The sequence below is a fragment of the Dendropsophus ebraccatus genome, chromosome 8 (assembly GCF_027789765.1).
Source record: "Dendropsophus ebraccatus isolate aDenEbr1 chromosome 8, aDenEbr1.pat, whole genome shotgun sequence".
NCBI lineage: Eukaryota > Metazoa > Chordata > Amphibia > Anura > Hylidae > Dendropsophus > Dendropsophus ebraccatus.
Genome location: NC_091461.1, coordinates 99,926,850 through 99,944,108, shown reverse-complemented (window position 1 = coordinate 99,944,108; position 17,259 = coordinate 99,926,850). Strand labels below are relative to the sequence as shown.

Genomic DNA, 17,259 nt, shown 5'->3' with positions numbered 1-17,259 from the left:
ACGTCGGTGAACGATTTAAGTCTGACAACTCGCATCTCGCTGTGGCTGGGGATCATCAGACCTGCAGTCCGGGTAAAGGCCCTATTAAACAAAACGACTATCGGCCGTATTCGGTCGCTATCAGCCATTATGGACGATAATCGTCTTGTGTAATAGAAGGCAACGATCAGCCGACATGAATGATGTCGGCTGATCGTTGCTGTTGTTTGTCTTTCAACATGTTGAAAGAAAAACGACTAATATAGCAGCGATATATGGCCGTCACTCCGCGCAATAGGAGCGGAGGCAGCAGAGCGCTGCTATATGCTATGGGCTACTCGGACGATCTAGCGTGTACTAGGGGCTTAAGACTTGTGGCCATTATACCAACGCCAAAACGCAAAAGCTTCCATATCCCATGTTAGGCTGGGTTCACACTGCATTTTTACAATATGTTTAACGCAAAAAAAAAAAACAGATAAAAAAAAAAATGGATGCATTTGTGCTCATCTGCTTTGAACGGATAAAAAAAAAAACGTGGTTGGGTACGCTAAAAAAAGAACAGGTGCATTTTGATCCGTTTTTGTATTATGGAAGTGAATGGAAAAATGGATGCACACAAATGCATCCATTTTCTGCATAAAACGTATGGAAAAAACCGATTGCAGAAATGCAGTGCAAACCCAGCCTTAGGTTGATTAGCAGCTGATATAGGCGCCACTGTTTGCAGGCTCTTCACACTACATGGTCCCAGTAGTTTTCTTCAAAGTCAATTAATTTATTTTCCAGATTGTATAAAGAATCCCCGGAGACCACAAAGCCCCCTCCATGACACACGGACAACCAGCACAGCTCTACAGCAAACTGCTCCTGATATCTCAGCTTCCTGAGGTGTGAGATGAAGGGAGTAGTCACCCCTACATGCTTAGCTCTACTGCTCTATTAGAATAACCCATGCGGATCTCAGTGGGAATACATATTAATGTGGAAGCTTTGGCTGTAGCGCCCCCCATGGTCCACGTTACAGCCGCCGCATCACAATCACGTTGTAATAACAACAGGTCTGGTTCTTACAAGAGACGCATGGGGACACATGATAATATGGGATTCATTCAGCTCCCACTGACATAAATAATAGATTTGTCTTAAGTGAGCGCTCCCTTGTGGTGGCAGACGGCAGCACATAAATGGAATTTATATATGAGTGAAGGGGTGCAGGGAATTTGTGTAACAGGAAGACAGAGCAATTCAGAAAAAGAAAGAAAATGATGCATGCACTTCAAGGTGATAAAAAAATAAATAAAAAACTTTCAGATTTCAGGTAATAGTTTCTGCATAATGGAAATGACCGGTGTCCCCAACCTGTGGCTTTCAGAGGCTGCAATAGTGGTTTTGCAATAACTGGAGAGGCACAGGCTGGAGAACAATGCTGTATTGTATCCTCACATTACTATGTCTACAGGTAATGATGGGGGGTCAAGGCCTCAGGATACAGGGTCATGTGATGGGCTGGGAAAGAAGAGATGTGATATAGCATATTAACGTACCCTCTGGCTGCGCAGCGTCACCCCTGCCGACTTGAAATCTGGAAATCTGATCCCAGCAGTTTCGGGTACAGCCTGGAAAATAAAAAGATGAAGGCGTTAAAACGGTTCAGAAAAAAAACTCATGTAAGTTCATGTAAAACCTTCAGCATGAGATGTGTAACTACAGTCCCAGAGTAAGGGTATCAGTAAGTTAGGCGGAGTTCTGCCGTGGAATCCCGCCTGTCTTAGTGTGTCATTGCCCATGTATGGGAGAGCGCACGCTCCTCCGCTGCCGCCGCTCTCCACTCAAGTTGCTTGTTGCGTGGAATTCCGCCTAATTTACTCAGTGTGAACATACCCTTAGAGCTTAAGTACAATAAACGAAGGAATGACATAGAGCAAGTTATCTTCTGATCCAGCTGATCCAGCAGAGCTACTGAGGAAGGCTGGGTGACTGCATCTGTGGCAGTATACAGCGCTGTGCCAACAGTGGGTGAGAAGTCCCACACAGCGCTGTGCCCAGGTGTTTAGTGAGGGGTTATATACAGCACTGTGCCCAGATGTTGGGTGAGGGGTCATACACAGTGCTGTGCCCACGAGTTGGGTGAGGTGTCATACATAGCACTATGCCCATGAGTTGGGTGGAAGGGATCATACACAGCACTATGCCCATGTGTTGGGTGGGGGGGATCATACACAGCACTGTGCCCATTAGTTGGGTGGGGAGTCACACACAGCACTGTACCCATGAGTTGGGTGGGGGGATCATACACAGCACTATGCTGATGTGTTGGGTGGGGAGTCACACACAGCACTATGCCCATGTGTTGGGTGGGGGGATCATACACAGCACTATACCGATGTGTTGGGTGGGTGGGGGTGGATCATACACAGCACTATGCCGATGTGTTGGGTGGGGAGTCATACACAGCACTATGCCCATGTGTTGGGTGGGGGGGGGTCATACACAGCACTATGCCCATGTGTTGGGTGAGGGGTCATACACACCGCTGTGCCCACAGTGGGTGAGCGGTCATACAATGAACTATGCCCATGTGTTAGGTGAGGGGTCATACTGTACCCATGTGTTAGGCGAGGCGTAATAGGAAACAATATGTCCACATGTTGGGTTAGGGGTCATACAAAGCAATATGCCCACATGTTGGGTTCTGGTTCTTAGTGTGCACAGTTCTATGGATAATATCCCAAAGCTCAGAACAACACAGTTCGCTTTGCGTTGCCGTCCTGACATCTCAGCACTTGAAGGACACGATTAACCCCTGAGCTGCTGGACCCAGGTGATGGCCGGACCCAGGAAAATGCCCTAAAGCAGCACCACGTCACTTGGCTCAATAGCTGTTTGATTGCAACCATTAAACACCCAGTAGAAGAGGGGCCCCGGGGACCGCCACCGTCCTTGCTATTGATTCAAGGTTTCCTGATTGCCCCCTGAGCGTAAACACAGCAGCAGAGAGGGCACTTAGCATGCAGGCGGCACAAGGGCGGCCTGACACTTCTCAATGATTTTACGCCAGGACCCATCAGAGAGAAGTCGTCGCCTCCAGACACGCGCGAGGTGTTAATTCCAGTTATTTGCAAAAACAAATACGAGACAACACGGCACATGCAATTAAAGCGGGGAAGGGCAAGGAAAGAACCCGCAATATATGTGTCATGCCGGCGGCTCAACAACTGCTTATAGCGTGATATGCGCCAATCTGAAGCACCGCAACCTCTGGGGAACACGGATTACATACACAAATGGGTATTAATGTGGAATCAACAGAAAGCAGTACTTGGAACAGTTCATGTATACACAAACCCCCAATAGATAGGCAGGAACATTAGATTGTATGCTCATGAGCAGGACCACCACCCCAGGATACCGTGACCCTGCACCAGAACGGAAAGGATCTCACATAATTATGGTAGTACTAATGTCTGCCACATTGGGTGGATGTAGTTGTCTTAGTAGTTACAGTCTGGGATCTTCCATTAGAGGGGTCTCCCCTGCAACCTAGTCAGCAGAGACGTGCTGACTAGGTCTATAGCTGTTTATAGGGGGGGGGGGGGTTCTGTATGTTGACCCCACATCTATATGATCTATGAAGATATATGCCCTGTAGGCCATCGGTATTGGGCTCTATCTTGAAATAGCTCTGTGGTCTCCAGCTCCGATTTACTTATTACAATTCAGAGCTATAACAATGGCTCAGGTAACTACAATGACATCATGTATGCCCTACTGCAGGCAAGTAACAGGATGTTAGGACTATGAAAGGGCAGGAATCTTACAGGTTTCTCAGTCTCTTTCTTTTGAGGCAGTTTCTTCTTAGTGGCTTTCCTCTCGGCACGCCGAAGTTCGGTCGTGGTGTCAGCCGCGGTGATGAGTTTCTGGAGGTCTTGGGCTTTCTTCTCTCTTTCCTTCTTCCTACTCTCGATCTTGCGCAGCTCTTGGATCAGATATTCCTCCTCTGACACCTGCAGGAAGAAAGCAGACATATGCATCAGAATAAAGAGAAACCTGAGCAAAGAGCACAGCCTAGTGGGCAAAACGTGCATTACACCACATAATAAGATATTGCTCCCATCAGATATGTGCTAAAGTACTGAGGGGTCACTTTAGGCCAGGAGAGGGGGTATAGGACACAAGCCTCACCCGTATACTGCTACTAGCAGCAATATTAAGCAAAGCACAGCTCGGTGCACAGTGCGTGCTGTAATACCGGTGGGGTCACTATAGGCCCGAACTGGAGGACTGAGGGGTCATGATGGATCAGGGGCTACACATATCAGTTCTATACTGCTTTAAGCAGACAGATCAGGGACAGTACAGAAAGGTGCACGGTGCATGCTGTAATACTGGAAAGTCACTATAGGCCAGAACTGGGAAGGGGGGCACAGATGTCACCCTCTATACTGCTCTGACAAGAGACATCACGGCCAGTGCAGATGGGTGCATAGAGCGTGCTGTAACGCTGGGGGTCCTTATGAACTAGGTAGTAACCACATCACCTCTATATTGCTCTGAGAAGACACATGAGTCAGTAAAGACAGGTGCATGGTGTGTACTGTAATATTTATACAGCTCCATTGTAACCTTGGTCTATCTAAAGGGGCTTAATGTAGGAAAGGATGTAAACACAGGGGGTCCGAACTGGATTAAGCTGTGTGACAGCGAAATGTGGATCAGGTAGGACTATGGGGCTCCTTGTTCAGTAACTACCTTAAAGTGTCACTGTCGTTTACATTTTTGGGCAGAAATCGATAGTACAGGCGATCATCATGAAAAAGCAGTTTGAACCTCTCTCCCCTGTCTTCATGGTTCTCTTATACAGAAGGGAGGGGTGGAGGGAGATGAGGCACCAAAACAGAACAAAAAAAAAAAAAAAGTTAATTAACAGCTACATCACAGGGCTATCTCCTCTGAGGTCAGCACTGACCTCCCTGACCTCTGAATATCTGCTTTCACACAGGTCCCACTGTGTAATCCTTTGTTCTCTGCTCTCTGCTGCCGACTAATCTCCCTCCTTCCTCCTCCCCCTTCCCTCTCTATAGATTAAACAGGGCCCAACTGATGTGAAAGAGTCGAGATTTCCTGATAATGAGCAGTGGATGAGAGAGGAGGGAGGGGGGACCTGGGGAAAGTCTTTTTGAATGCAGATAATGGCATATTTGCCTAACAAACCCAATTATAAAGTTTCTTAAAATCTCCTGGACTATTGATTACTGCAAAAAAAAAAATTATAATAATAATAATAATACGACAGATACACTTTAGCCCACTTAGCCCTAATTCATCTTTGCTGTAAGAAGATACAGCTGGCTTGCACTGTGTCATGGACCCTGTTCACACTGCAGGACCGTATAAGCTGGTAGCCATGTGGGAACACTCAAGGAATAGCATTGCTACTGCAAGGTGCCTGCTCTGAAGAGCTGAGACATTCAAATGCAATCACATAGAAAGAAAAAAATCCTGCACAGTATGTAGATTTGCAGCTTTTTTCCTCGGATATCATCCTAGCAGGGAGGGGATAGTGAAGGGTGCAGGCATGTCTCTCGAAGTGAAGAGTGTTTCAGGCTAGACACGCCTGCACCCTTCACCAACACCTCTCTGCTAGGATGATGTCCACGGACTAAAGCTGCAAATCTACAAACAGATCGGTGAGTTCGGGATTTTTTTCTTTCTATGTGATTGCATTATTCACATTTATCTTTAATTTCTGGGCTACTTGCCTATGTATTTGTGCATGTTTTTTTGCTTCATCTTGTAGCTTGGTTGATGCCTTTACATCTAATTGGTTCTATGCGATATATAATAATATACTATTACTAACTTATACAGACCCCCTTCCATGAACATTTGTGTGGGGGAGGGTTGCATCTTGTTACGGCTTTTACCATTCTGCAATATGCACCTGGCATGACCAACAAAAGCGCCATACACTCTCTACACATCTGCCTTGGAGCCTCTATGATATCTTTTCTTGAGTTGTGTGAGGTTATTGCATGCCTATATGTTTACAGCATTGACCCTTTATCCAAATCAAACAGGCTTTTTTTCTGTTTTTGTTTGGTGTATATACTGCACCGATACACTGTAACAAACTATCAGTTTTTGCCACTGAGGAGTTTTGGTCACAGCGAACCGATCAGACTAAAAACAACTCCAGCAAACCCTCAGCTCGGAGAAAGTATTTCTGAGCCTACATCCTAGGAATGTGAGAAGTAAATGTCTATTCACTGACAGCAAGCATGTAGGAAAGCTGCAGGAGTCTCTTACTAACAACTATACAGATTAAAGACACAGTGCTAGTAGTGTTGTACATTAGGTAATAGGACCCGTGCACTGTGACCAATCATCCACTCCGTGAGAATGGGTCATGTTTGGTGGTTGCTATCAGGTCTGGGCAGATCTGCAGGCGGCACTGGACATCAGCAAGAGGCGATGGGACCACTCACTATTTTGCTGGTTTATACTGGTCAGGAATCTGTGAGATCAGGTATAAGAAGAGCAGCGTGGAGCTCCGGGACTTCAAACCCTGAATCTGCAGACCTGAGGGTAACGCGAGCCGCCAAAATAAAAAGGAACGTGAGCCTAACCTCCCTGCTCCACAGCCTCCCTTCAGCTTTACAGCAATAGCGCCAAAAAGCTGAACACGAAAGGGGTGCACCTCACCCTGACGGGCACCTCTGTACTGCAGACTCCGAGCTCGGGGTCAGAGGAAAGCGCAGTTCAAGGAATACTTTTCTTAGATCCCAATACTAAAAGCTAACAAGTCCGCTGGCGGGTTCATCCTGTGAGCAGCCATAGGATACGGCGGCAACGCTGAGGGCTGCAGCACACGGAGGGTTAATGTGTCTGACATTACTATTACACTAAGAAAAAGTCAAGCATCCAGACAGATATGCCCTCCGAACACAGCCAGCCTATATCACCCCCTAGTGGGGAGCCTGTCAAAAGCAGGAGGCTTAGCTTTATGATGCAGACGTTAACAAGCCAGGGAACGTGGACAACGTTCTGGCACCCCAGGGGGGAACACACAGTGTGGCTTCTGAGAATAATGCCCATCTATGGTTATGCAGCTAAACTCCACATGTGGCCCAGGGAGCGGCGCTATTTGAGGAAAACAATATGACCAATGACAGGCGGCGGACAGAGCACAGGACAGTACCTGCTCTGGGGTCCTGTTATAAAGCCTCTCTAGCTGCTCCTTCCTTCTTCGCTCATGAGCCGCGTCAAACACTGGGATTTTTAGGTCGGTTCCTGGAGTGGCGCGAATGTTTGCCAACTTGGCGCAGATAGCGTAGTACCGATCCTTCAGATCCTCTGTTGACCTTTTCTATGACACCAAAGACAAAGAGTAGACAAGGACACGTAAGTTGAGCTTCAACTATAGTCATGTCCTAACATATATATTTCATATGGGGTTATCAATATGTATATATGCAGTGCCCCCCATGGCTATATCTGGTACTGCAGCTCATCCTCACTCCAGAGAATACCAGGCACTGCCCATGAACATGAGCTCTCTTTTTGTTTCTTAGAAAAACATGGCAGATCCTTTCTAACCTCACACAGACAGCCTCCGGATGCAACAATGTTCCGTTCACTAACAGCAAGCAGCAAAGTCTATAAGAAGGCTGCAGCTCCTGTGATGATCTCTGTAGTCCCAAAAAAAAACACTTCAAACAGAAAATCCTTCTGATAATCTAAAACTGGTGCCACTGAGGTTGGAGAGTGGCCAGCGTTGAGCTGTGACAGTGGCAGGCACTATCTCCTACCTTGAACTGCTGGTGGTCGTAGCGATCGTGGATAACAATGAAGCGGAGGTCAAACCGCCGACAGAGGTCAAACAAGTGGTCGGTCTCCGCCTTGGTCCAGCCGTCATCATGGAGGTACATCTGATATTCCTGCTCCGAGTAAACTGGAACTTGCACTGTCTGTGAAGAGATATAGGTTATTAGAGTTAGATAGAGTATATTGCTAAAGCTGGACAGTCTCAGGTTGTGAATCACCACTTTAGTCCGGAATATGTCACATGACTACTGCTGCTCCTCAGCTTTTTTATGCACAATATTAAGATTACCGGCCCTTTAAATGACTAACCAGACGTGTAAATCTGCAGCTATTTTTCAGGAAGAGCCCTGTACACACACGTGCTGCTTTGTTACATATAAGTTGTGCGGTAATAAGACGCAGTGCAGTTCCCGGATCCCTTACATGTTATAATAATGCTCATATAACGTAGCTGAGCCGCTTTCCACACCATCCTCATCCTCGCTGTCACCTCTGTACGTGTAAAGTGATGAGCAGACAAGTGAATGCATATTCAGAGGCGGCAGCTGGGACGGTTCCAGCGAAAGAAGCGCGGCCCCAATCCTCTGATCTGTAAAATTTGCTGGAACAGGTTGTTTCATCCCTTGTGAGGAGGAGGAGGAGGAGGGGAGGGGTGTGTGGTGGGGTTCAGCTCCGTATGCAGCCGCCTCATCTGTTTAACAGAACAGCAGGGACAAGCAGCTGGATGACTGCGCGCAAAACCATCCCCGAGCGACACAGCCAGGTCTTCTAATCACCACCGCAAATATCATCTCTGCATGGGGACTGCAGCTACTACTGCTCCCACCATCTACATGATACAACCACCATTCACACCATCTATAACTTACACCAGCTGCTCCCTGCATCTACAACATCCCCCCCCCGCCCACATTATCTACAGCATACACCCGCCACTCACCCCATCTACAGCATACACCCGCCGCCCAAATTGTTTACAGCATACACCCGCCGCCCAAATTGTTTACAGCATACACCCGCCGCCCAAATTGTTTACAGCATACATCCACCCACCCACATTATCTATAACATACACTCGCCACTTACTCCACCTATAACATATATCCCCCGCCCACATTATCTACAACTTACACCTACCACTCACCCCATCTATAGCATACACCCGCCACTCACCCCATCTACAGCATACACCCGCCACTCACCCCATCTACAGCATACACCCGCCACTCACCCCATCTACAGCATACACCCGCCACTCACCCCATCTACAGCATACACCTACCACTCACACCATCTACAGCATATACTGCAGTTCCCACATCTATACTATACATCCGACTCTCACATCATCTACAACATACACCCGCAGGCCCGCGCATCTACACCATACATCCGCCACTCCCTCCATCTACAATTTACTCCCACCATGTGCAACATACATCCGCTGGTCCCCACATGTACAACATACACCCACTACGCAAACCATCTACAAGATACACCCATAACCTACAGCATACACCTGCCAGCTCACACCATTTAAACCAATCACAGCTCAGCTTTCAGCTCGGGTAAAATGAAAGCTGAGCTGTAATTGGTTGCTGAGAGCATTTTACAACAGTCTATATTTTACACCCTTTGATAAATCTGGGCCTTAGTATTTATTATTTACTCCCCGTATATCACATGCTCTCTACACATACCCTGTATATACATTTAGTCATATACCCTGTATATTACACACTCCCTATATATATGTTATATATTACACCCTATACATACGTCACACTTAGTATACATATTACATACTTATTACTTGCTGTGTATTTTTTGAAAGGTATACACTACGATATACGCTTCACAATTTCAGGGGCTCACTCTTCCCATCTATAGTCCCCACCACTATGAGCGTTCGTCCCTGTGTGTCAGCGCAGGAAGGGACAGTCTGATGACATATATGGAAGACAAAGGAAACACAATACTGGCCCCTAATAGTTCATGAGTACTTACTGCCCTACCCCCACACCCCAAATCAATAGCATACCGCTCCTCCATTTCTCTGCAGCTTTAAAACAAACTCTATATTCCAATTCCTCACCTATTCCAAGAGCTCTGCTTGTTGTCACTGTCACACATTGTTCATAAGGACAGGACCTAGTCACACGGGGCACAGCTCCTCACACAGAATCAGCACTCTCTCTCCTCATTCCCTGACAGCAAACAGAACTTAAAATGCTAGAGAACCTCTAGAGAGAATGCTGAATTTTTATTAACCCTGGACGATCAGCTGACTGCACAGAGCCAATCTGGTACCTGATAGCAGGCAATGACCACAGCGCTGTCTGCTAATCCCAACCCCTCGTCCTCTGCTTGCCAAGCACAGAAGGTGATATATTATTTATGTGTAATTATACGTAACAAACACAAAGCGGAAAGGACTCTACAAATCAGCTTCTGATCCGGACGCATCACAGAGAGAACATCTCAAAGACAGCGACGCAAATCACACAGCAAACTATCCATCTTGGCTACAACAAAAGAGAGAGGAGCGGTCAGACGCCGTACAGGTCGGAATCCACCATAAATGCAGAATGCATCTAATATCCAACTATCAACTTTGCTTTGTTTAGATTCGCTCATCTCTAATAATGTAGACTAGACTAAATGCCACAGTAACAAATCCTCAGCTGTGAGAAGTATTGTCTTCTGTATAGAAATAAGAAAACTATTTTCATACTGACAGTGACAATGGTGAGAAAAATGGAAAAATACCCAATAAGCTGCAGAAAAAAAACTCAATTACACGAGCCTCAATCCTATACTAAGCCTCATGTGTATAAAATCTGGGGGACCACAGACACTCCTAGGCTTCTCCCCCATACCCAAAGATAAGGGGCCCAAGATGTTTATACCAACAGCCTCAACGTAAAAATCAGTGTGGAGAACACCAGAACGCCTCACGCACTTTATTAAATCTGGCAAATGGGTAATCCTTCCCCTCCTCTGAGGCCCGCCTCCAGTGGTAGAAGATGGCGCCGTCCTTTCTGGCTGGGTTGGTGAAGGGCATCCACTTCCAAGGTCGCACTTTCTTACAGCCCAATTTTGCCTTGACCGTACGGTAACCCTGTGTGGTGTCACTGGGGAGTAATGGCGGAGCGTCCCTGCAGGAAGATGGAGAAAGGTAAGAGGATTTCTACTGGAAGAAGCATTACACCTCAGAGCTGCACTCACTATTCTGCCAGTGGGGTCACTGTGTACATACATTACATTACTTATCCTGTACTGATCCTGAGTTACATCCTGTATTATACTCCAGAGCTGCACTCACTATTCTGCCGGTGGGGTCACTGTGTACATACATTACATTACTTATCCTGTACTGATCCTGAGTTACATCCTGTATTATACTCCAGAGCTGCACTGACTATTCTGCTGGTGGGGTCACTGTGTACATACATTACATTACTTATCCTGTACTGATCCTGAGTTACATCCTGTATTATACTCCAGAGCTGCACTCACTATTCTGCTGGTGGGGTCACTGTGTACATACATTACATTACTTATCCTGTACTGATCCTGAGTTACATCCTGTATTATACTCCAGAGCTGCACTGACTATTCTGCTGGTGGGGTCACTGTGTACATACATTATATTACTAATCCTGTACTGACCCTGTATTATATTCCAGAGCTGCATGCACTATTCTGCTGAGTAACATAGAGATAACTGATATGATTGGATTACACAGATGCGTCTTACTTCTTGTCAGAGTAAAGTAGAGCGTACACCTCGCGGTGCATGCCCTCCGGCCTCTTGAAGGTTAGGGTCTCTGAGGATTTCTTGGACTTTTTCTGTAAGGAAAACCAGAAGATTATGAACAGACCGTTTTGAAGGGCCAGCATCCATATAATAGCCCTGTGTTTCAATATACTCCCAATCCCTCAGGCTAAATGCCTGGGGACAGCTAAAATATACCCAACTAAAATATAATTTTTAATCTTACATACAAATAAAATCGGTGTATCAAGTGGTAGAAAGAAAGTGTTTTGCTGCATCAGCAGCGTCCTCAGGAAGAATAGCTATTCCTGAGGAAGCTGCGGACACAGCAAAACATGTTGAAGGGGCTATAGGCAGATTTTAAATAGCAACAGCACACTGCGCCACCATATTTAGTGACATAGACCTGGTTTGGTTCTACTGCATATGGTTTATGCCCACTGACACCTAGGTGTGCAGCCTGTGAAAGAAAAGTGTATCCATTCACTGACAGGAAGCAAATATCTTCAGAAGGAACTAAAGCAATTTTATTGAATATAAAAAGAGAAAAGTTATCTCCCTTTTATCTTGCAGATGCCGATAAATCGCCTGGAATCCTGCATCAGGTCGGGACAGTTTAACAGTAAAAAAAAATTCAATTCACTGACAGCAAGTGGAGATTGTAAATCCTGTGAGAAGCTGAAGCACCAGTCTGGCTGGCGGACCGCCGATCAGAGGATGTGGGGCTGCACAGTGACCTAGAATATAGCACACATTTATATATATATAAAACGCACCTTGTCGGCATTTATAATGTCCTTCTTGCTGATGATTCCAGTGCTCTCTGGCTCCACACCGCCCAACTCCAAAATATCCCGGACATCGGCTCCAGTCGTCATGGTGAAAACTGAAGGACAGCAGAAAAAAACAAGCATTATAGTGACACACAGCACCCTGCACGCTGGTACAGGCGGGGACTGGGAGCACAGAGTCAGAGCACCCCACCACCGGATGCCCCCGGGCACAGTCAGGGCACCCCACCACCGGATGCCCCCGGGCACAGTCAGGGCACCCCACCACCGGATGCCCCCGGGCACAGTCAGAGCACCCCACCACCAGATGCCCCCGGGCACAGTCAGAGCACCCTACCACCGGATGCCCCCGGGAACAGTCAGAGCACCCCACCACCGGATGCCCCCGGGAACAGTCAGAGCACCCCACCACCGGATGCCCCCGGGCACAGTCAGAGCACCCCACCACCGGATGCCCCCGGGCACAGTCAGAGCACCCCACCACCGGATGCCCCCGGGCACAGTCAGAGCACCCCACCACCAGATGCCCCCGGGCACAGTCAGAGCACCCCACCACCGGATGCCCCCGGGCACAGTCGGAGCACCCCACCACCGGATGCCCCCGGGCACAGTCGGAGCACCCCACCACCGGATGCCCCCGGGCACAGTCGGAGCACCCCACCACCGGATGCCCCTGGGCACAGTCAGAGCACCCCACCACCGGATGCCCCCGGGCACAGTCAGAGCACCCCACCACTGGATGCCCCCGGGCACAGTCAGAGCACCCCACCACCGGATGCATCCGGGCACAGTCAGAGCACCCCACCACCGGATGCCCCCGGGCACATTTAGAGCACCCCACAGGATGCATCCGGGCACAGTCAGAGCACCCCACCACCAGATGCCCCCGGGCACAGTCGGAGCACCCCACCACCGGATGCCCCCGGGCACAGTCAGAGCACCCCACCGGATGCACCCGGGCACAGTCATAGCTCTGTACAGACACCTACATTATAGGATGGGACTATAGAATACAGATAGATACACAAAGACTGGTGCAGTGCTGTAGTTATAGTAACATCAGGGGTAAATGGCGGGTGAAAGAGAATGTAACCAAAACCAGTGTTATCGTCCAACCAATTACAGCGCAGCTTTTATATTCAGGAGGCAAACCTGCCATGTGTTACACAGCGTGACAAGAGATGGCGACATCTAAGCGATATTAAGCTTTGTGTGTAATGTGCAGGAGCCGCTCTGTTGTGACGAGACGGAAAACTGCTACATGTTCTTCACACAAACACTGCATTCATGGTGGGGGAGGCGATTGGAGACCCCCAGGTGTAAGGTGGTTAGTGACACACATTACAATGTGACCTTATGGAGCTCGTGAGGGAATGACGGCGTTCTGTGCAATGAGCGGGCGCAATGTCTACAGTCTGAGGAGACAGACACAACTCCTACTGGCACATGTTACAGCAGGGGCAAACTTGCGGCCCTCCAACTGTTGCAGAACTACAACGCCCATCATGCATGGGCAGCCAAAACTGTCCAGGCAAGATGGGAACCATAGTTCTGCAACTCAGGGGAAGATGGTGCTGTGTTATAATAGGATTCTTTAAAACAACCAATCACAGCTCTGCTTTCAGGTCTTAAAGGGGCTGTCCAGCGAAAATCTTTCATTCAAATCAACTGATATCAGAAAGTTATATAGATTTGTAATTTACTTCTATTTAAAAATCTCAAGTCTTCCCATACTTATTAGCTGCTGTATGTCCTGCAGGAAGTGTTGTTTTATTTTCACTTAGACACAGTGCTCTCTGCTGACATCTCTGGCCGAGAGTCTCGGTTTTCTATGAATCCCCATAGAAAACCTCTCCTGCTCTGGACAGTTCCTGTCTCGGCCAGAGATGTCAGCAGAGAGCACTGTGTCAGACTGAAAATAAAACAACACTTCCTGCAGGACATACAGCAGCTAATAAGTATGGGAAGACTTGAGATTTTTTAATAGAAGTTACAAATCTAGAGTGAAAACAGGTCTGTATAAACTAGCTGCGTACTACGGACAGATGGGATCACCTGAATATCCTAATAGTAGTACCAACAAAAAACAAAGTATTTGTACCTGTTCTATTTTCACATTCTATATATCATATGTGCGGAACAGGTACAAATACTTAGTTTTTTGTTGAAATTACAAATCTATATAACTTTCTGACACCAGTTGATTTGAAAGAAAAAGATTTTCGCTGGACAACCCCTTTAACCAATCACAGCTCAGCTTCCATGTCTCACACTGCTCTGGTAAAATGTAAGCTAAGCTGTGATTGGTTGCAATGTGTGACAGAGTGACCCTTACTATAAGAGAGCGCCATACATCTCTGTGAGGTCTATCCGCAGGACGGGGACCTCCACTTCCATTGCGATGGTCGCCGATACCGGAACGTTCAATCAGCTGCGCCAGAAACGATTCACCAATGTTGCGCCGGCGTCTACGATACACACAATACTAATATACTGTACATCACAGCACAGGCGTCTACATTACGGTGCGGTACCGCAGCTGCTCACCTTCTCTCCGCTCCGGTACCGGGAATACGACGGATCTTTTCTCCACACACCGCGCGCCCTGATGACGTCAGTCTCCTCGCCGCAGGTCGCACGATGAAGCGTAAGGAAGCGAATGCGCGGCACCTAGTGGAGGAAGAGGAGAACTGCACCCTACGCTCTGACGTCACCAGTGGTCTGTAATAAGGTAATGCTGATTATGTCACATCACCACCATATATCTATTCAGTGACAGAAGAGTTGTTGACAATCCTGAGAAGATAAAAGACATTGGTAGAGCTGTCTATTATATGCTGATTACTCTCCAGGACTGGATGATGCCTATCAGTGGCGGTCTTTGGCACCAAGCACCCCAAGCGATCGCTTGGGGCCCCCAACATCCAGGGTGGCCCCCACACCCCGATCTTGTACTCAAGACCGCTGGACAGGGCCGCTGTCCAGCGGGAGACATTGGCCCCCTTCCTGTCAGTCACTCTTGTGGCCGCAGGTAGGGTTTTCCCTGCGGTCACAAGTGGCAGCTTTGTCCTTGTGGTGCTGGCGCTCCAGTGACATCACTGGAGCATCTGCGCCAGGACAAGGGGAGTGCGGCCTCTTGTGATCGCAGGAAAAACCCTTCCTGCGGCCACAAGAGTGAAGAGGAGACGCCTGGACCCAGGTGAGTATAAGTGTTTGTTTTATTGTGTTATATACTATATGGGAGGGGGAGCACACAGGGGTCTGTTTAACTGGGGGAGTGCACATTGGGGGTCTATATAAATGGGGGGAGCACACAGGGGGGCTATATAACAGGGGGAGCACACAGGGGGGCTATAGACTACTGGGGCTTCACAGAGGGGTCTATATACTACTGGGGGCAGCGCACAGGGGGTCTATATACTACTTGGGGCAGCAGAATGAGGTCTATATACAACTTGGAGAGCACACAGGAGGTCTATATCCAAGTGGGGGAGCACACAGGGGGCTATATACTACTGGGGGAGCACACAGGGGTCTATATACTACTGGTGGGGCACACAGGGGGTCTATATACTACTGGGGGAACACACAGGGGGTATATACAACTGGGGGCAGCACACAGGGGGTCTATATACAACTGGGGCAGCACACAGAAGGTCTATATACTTCTGGGGGAGCACACGGGGGCTATATATAACTGGGGAAACACACAGGGGTCTATACATTACTGGCGGTAGCGCACAAGGGGTATATACTACTGGGGGCAACACACAGCAGTCTATTGTTTTGGAACGCATGTCAAGGGGGGGGGCCCCAGACATAACTTTGTGTGGGGCCCCAGAAATGCCAAGACCGCCCCCTATACATAACAAACAGGGGGTGCTGATGATACATTGATCACATATTGTATGTTAGAGGGGATCGGACGCCATTTATATATAATGACAAACAATATTTCTGTAACGTTTATTTTGCTGTATACTTGGTCATGTGACATGAAGATTGCAGCGTCTACTATAACGTGACAAGGATCATGGTTAATGGCCGTGTCACAATGTGTGGACCTCACCACTGACCCCACAGTTGCTGGGAGTCCATCTCCGGTGGGTTCTTGTGCCGCTGACACATTCAGGTCGCTGTGGGACCCCATTTACATAGCTGCCATCCATTCAGGGCGACACAGCCATCTACGTTGCAGGCTGCTACATTCACCCAAGCGTCCAACCTCATGTCCTGCGGACTTTTTGGAGGATAGGCTCCTCCTTCTTCACGCACAAGGACGTTCGGGGTTAGAAGTCCAATATATGTGAGTCTAAATTAACCCTTACATTACAGGAATGTACTTAACCATATACTATTTAAACTTTATCACAATATGCCACCATTGACCTCAGTGTTTGTCACGTGCGACTGTGACCTGCAAGTGTAACAAAGGGGGCAGTAAGAAGCAGTTAGCTGTTCCTCCAGCAGGGGCAGTATGAAGCAGTTAGCTATTCCTTCAGCAGGGGGCAGTATGAAGCAGTTAGCTGTTCCTCCAGCAGGGGACAGTATGAAGCAGTTAGCTATTCCTTCAGCAGGGGGCAGTATGAAGCAGTTAGCTGTTCCTCCAGCAGGGGGTAGTATAAAGCAGTTAGCTATTCCTCCAGCAGGGGGCAGTATGAAGCAGTTAGCTATTCCTCCAGCAGGGGGCAGTATAAAGCAGTTAGCTATTCCTCCAGCAGGGGGCAGTATGAAGCAGTTAGCTGTTCCTCCAGCAGGGGGCAGTATAAAGCAGTTAGCTATTCCTCCAGCAGGGGACAGTATGAAGCAGTTAGCTGTTCCTCCAGCAGGGGGCAGTATGAAGCAGTTAGCTATTGCTCCAGCAGGGGGCAGTATGAAGCAGTT

General features: G+C 48.0%; 1 protein-coding gene across 1 annotated transcript in view; it reads right to left on the bottom strand.

Moving 5' to 3' along the window:
* DMAP1 (DNA methyltransferase 1 associated protein 1) overlaps window positions 1–15,056 on the bottom strand; it is a 34,415-nt gene extending 19,359 nt beyond the window's left edge. The window contains exons 1-8 of the mRNA XM_069979368.1: window positions 14,923–15,056; window positions 12,361–12,470; window positions 11,567–11,658; window positions 10,769–10,964; window positions 7,791–7,949; window positions 7,181–7,348; window positions 3,801–3,986; window positions 1,527–1,598 (exon numbers count right to left, since the gene is read on the bottom strand). Of these exons, the coding sequence (XP_069835469.1) occupies window positions 1,527–1,598; window positions 3,801–3,986; window positions 7,181–7,348; window positions 7,791–7,949; window positions 10,769–10,964; window positions 11,567–11,658; window positions 12,361–12,462 (975 nt within the window). The 5' untranslated portion in view covers window positions 12,463–12,470; window positions 14,923–15,056. The remainder of the gene's footprint in view (window positions 1–1,526; window positions 1,599–3,800; window positions 3,987–7,180; window positions 7,349–7,790; window positions 7,950–10,768; window positions 10,965–11,566; window positions 11,659–12,360; window positions 12,471–14,922) is intronic.
* Between the last annotated feature and the right edge of the window lie 2,203 nt (window positions 15,057–17,259).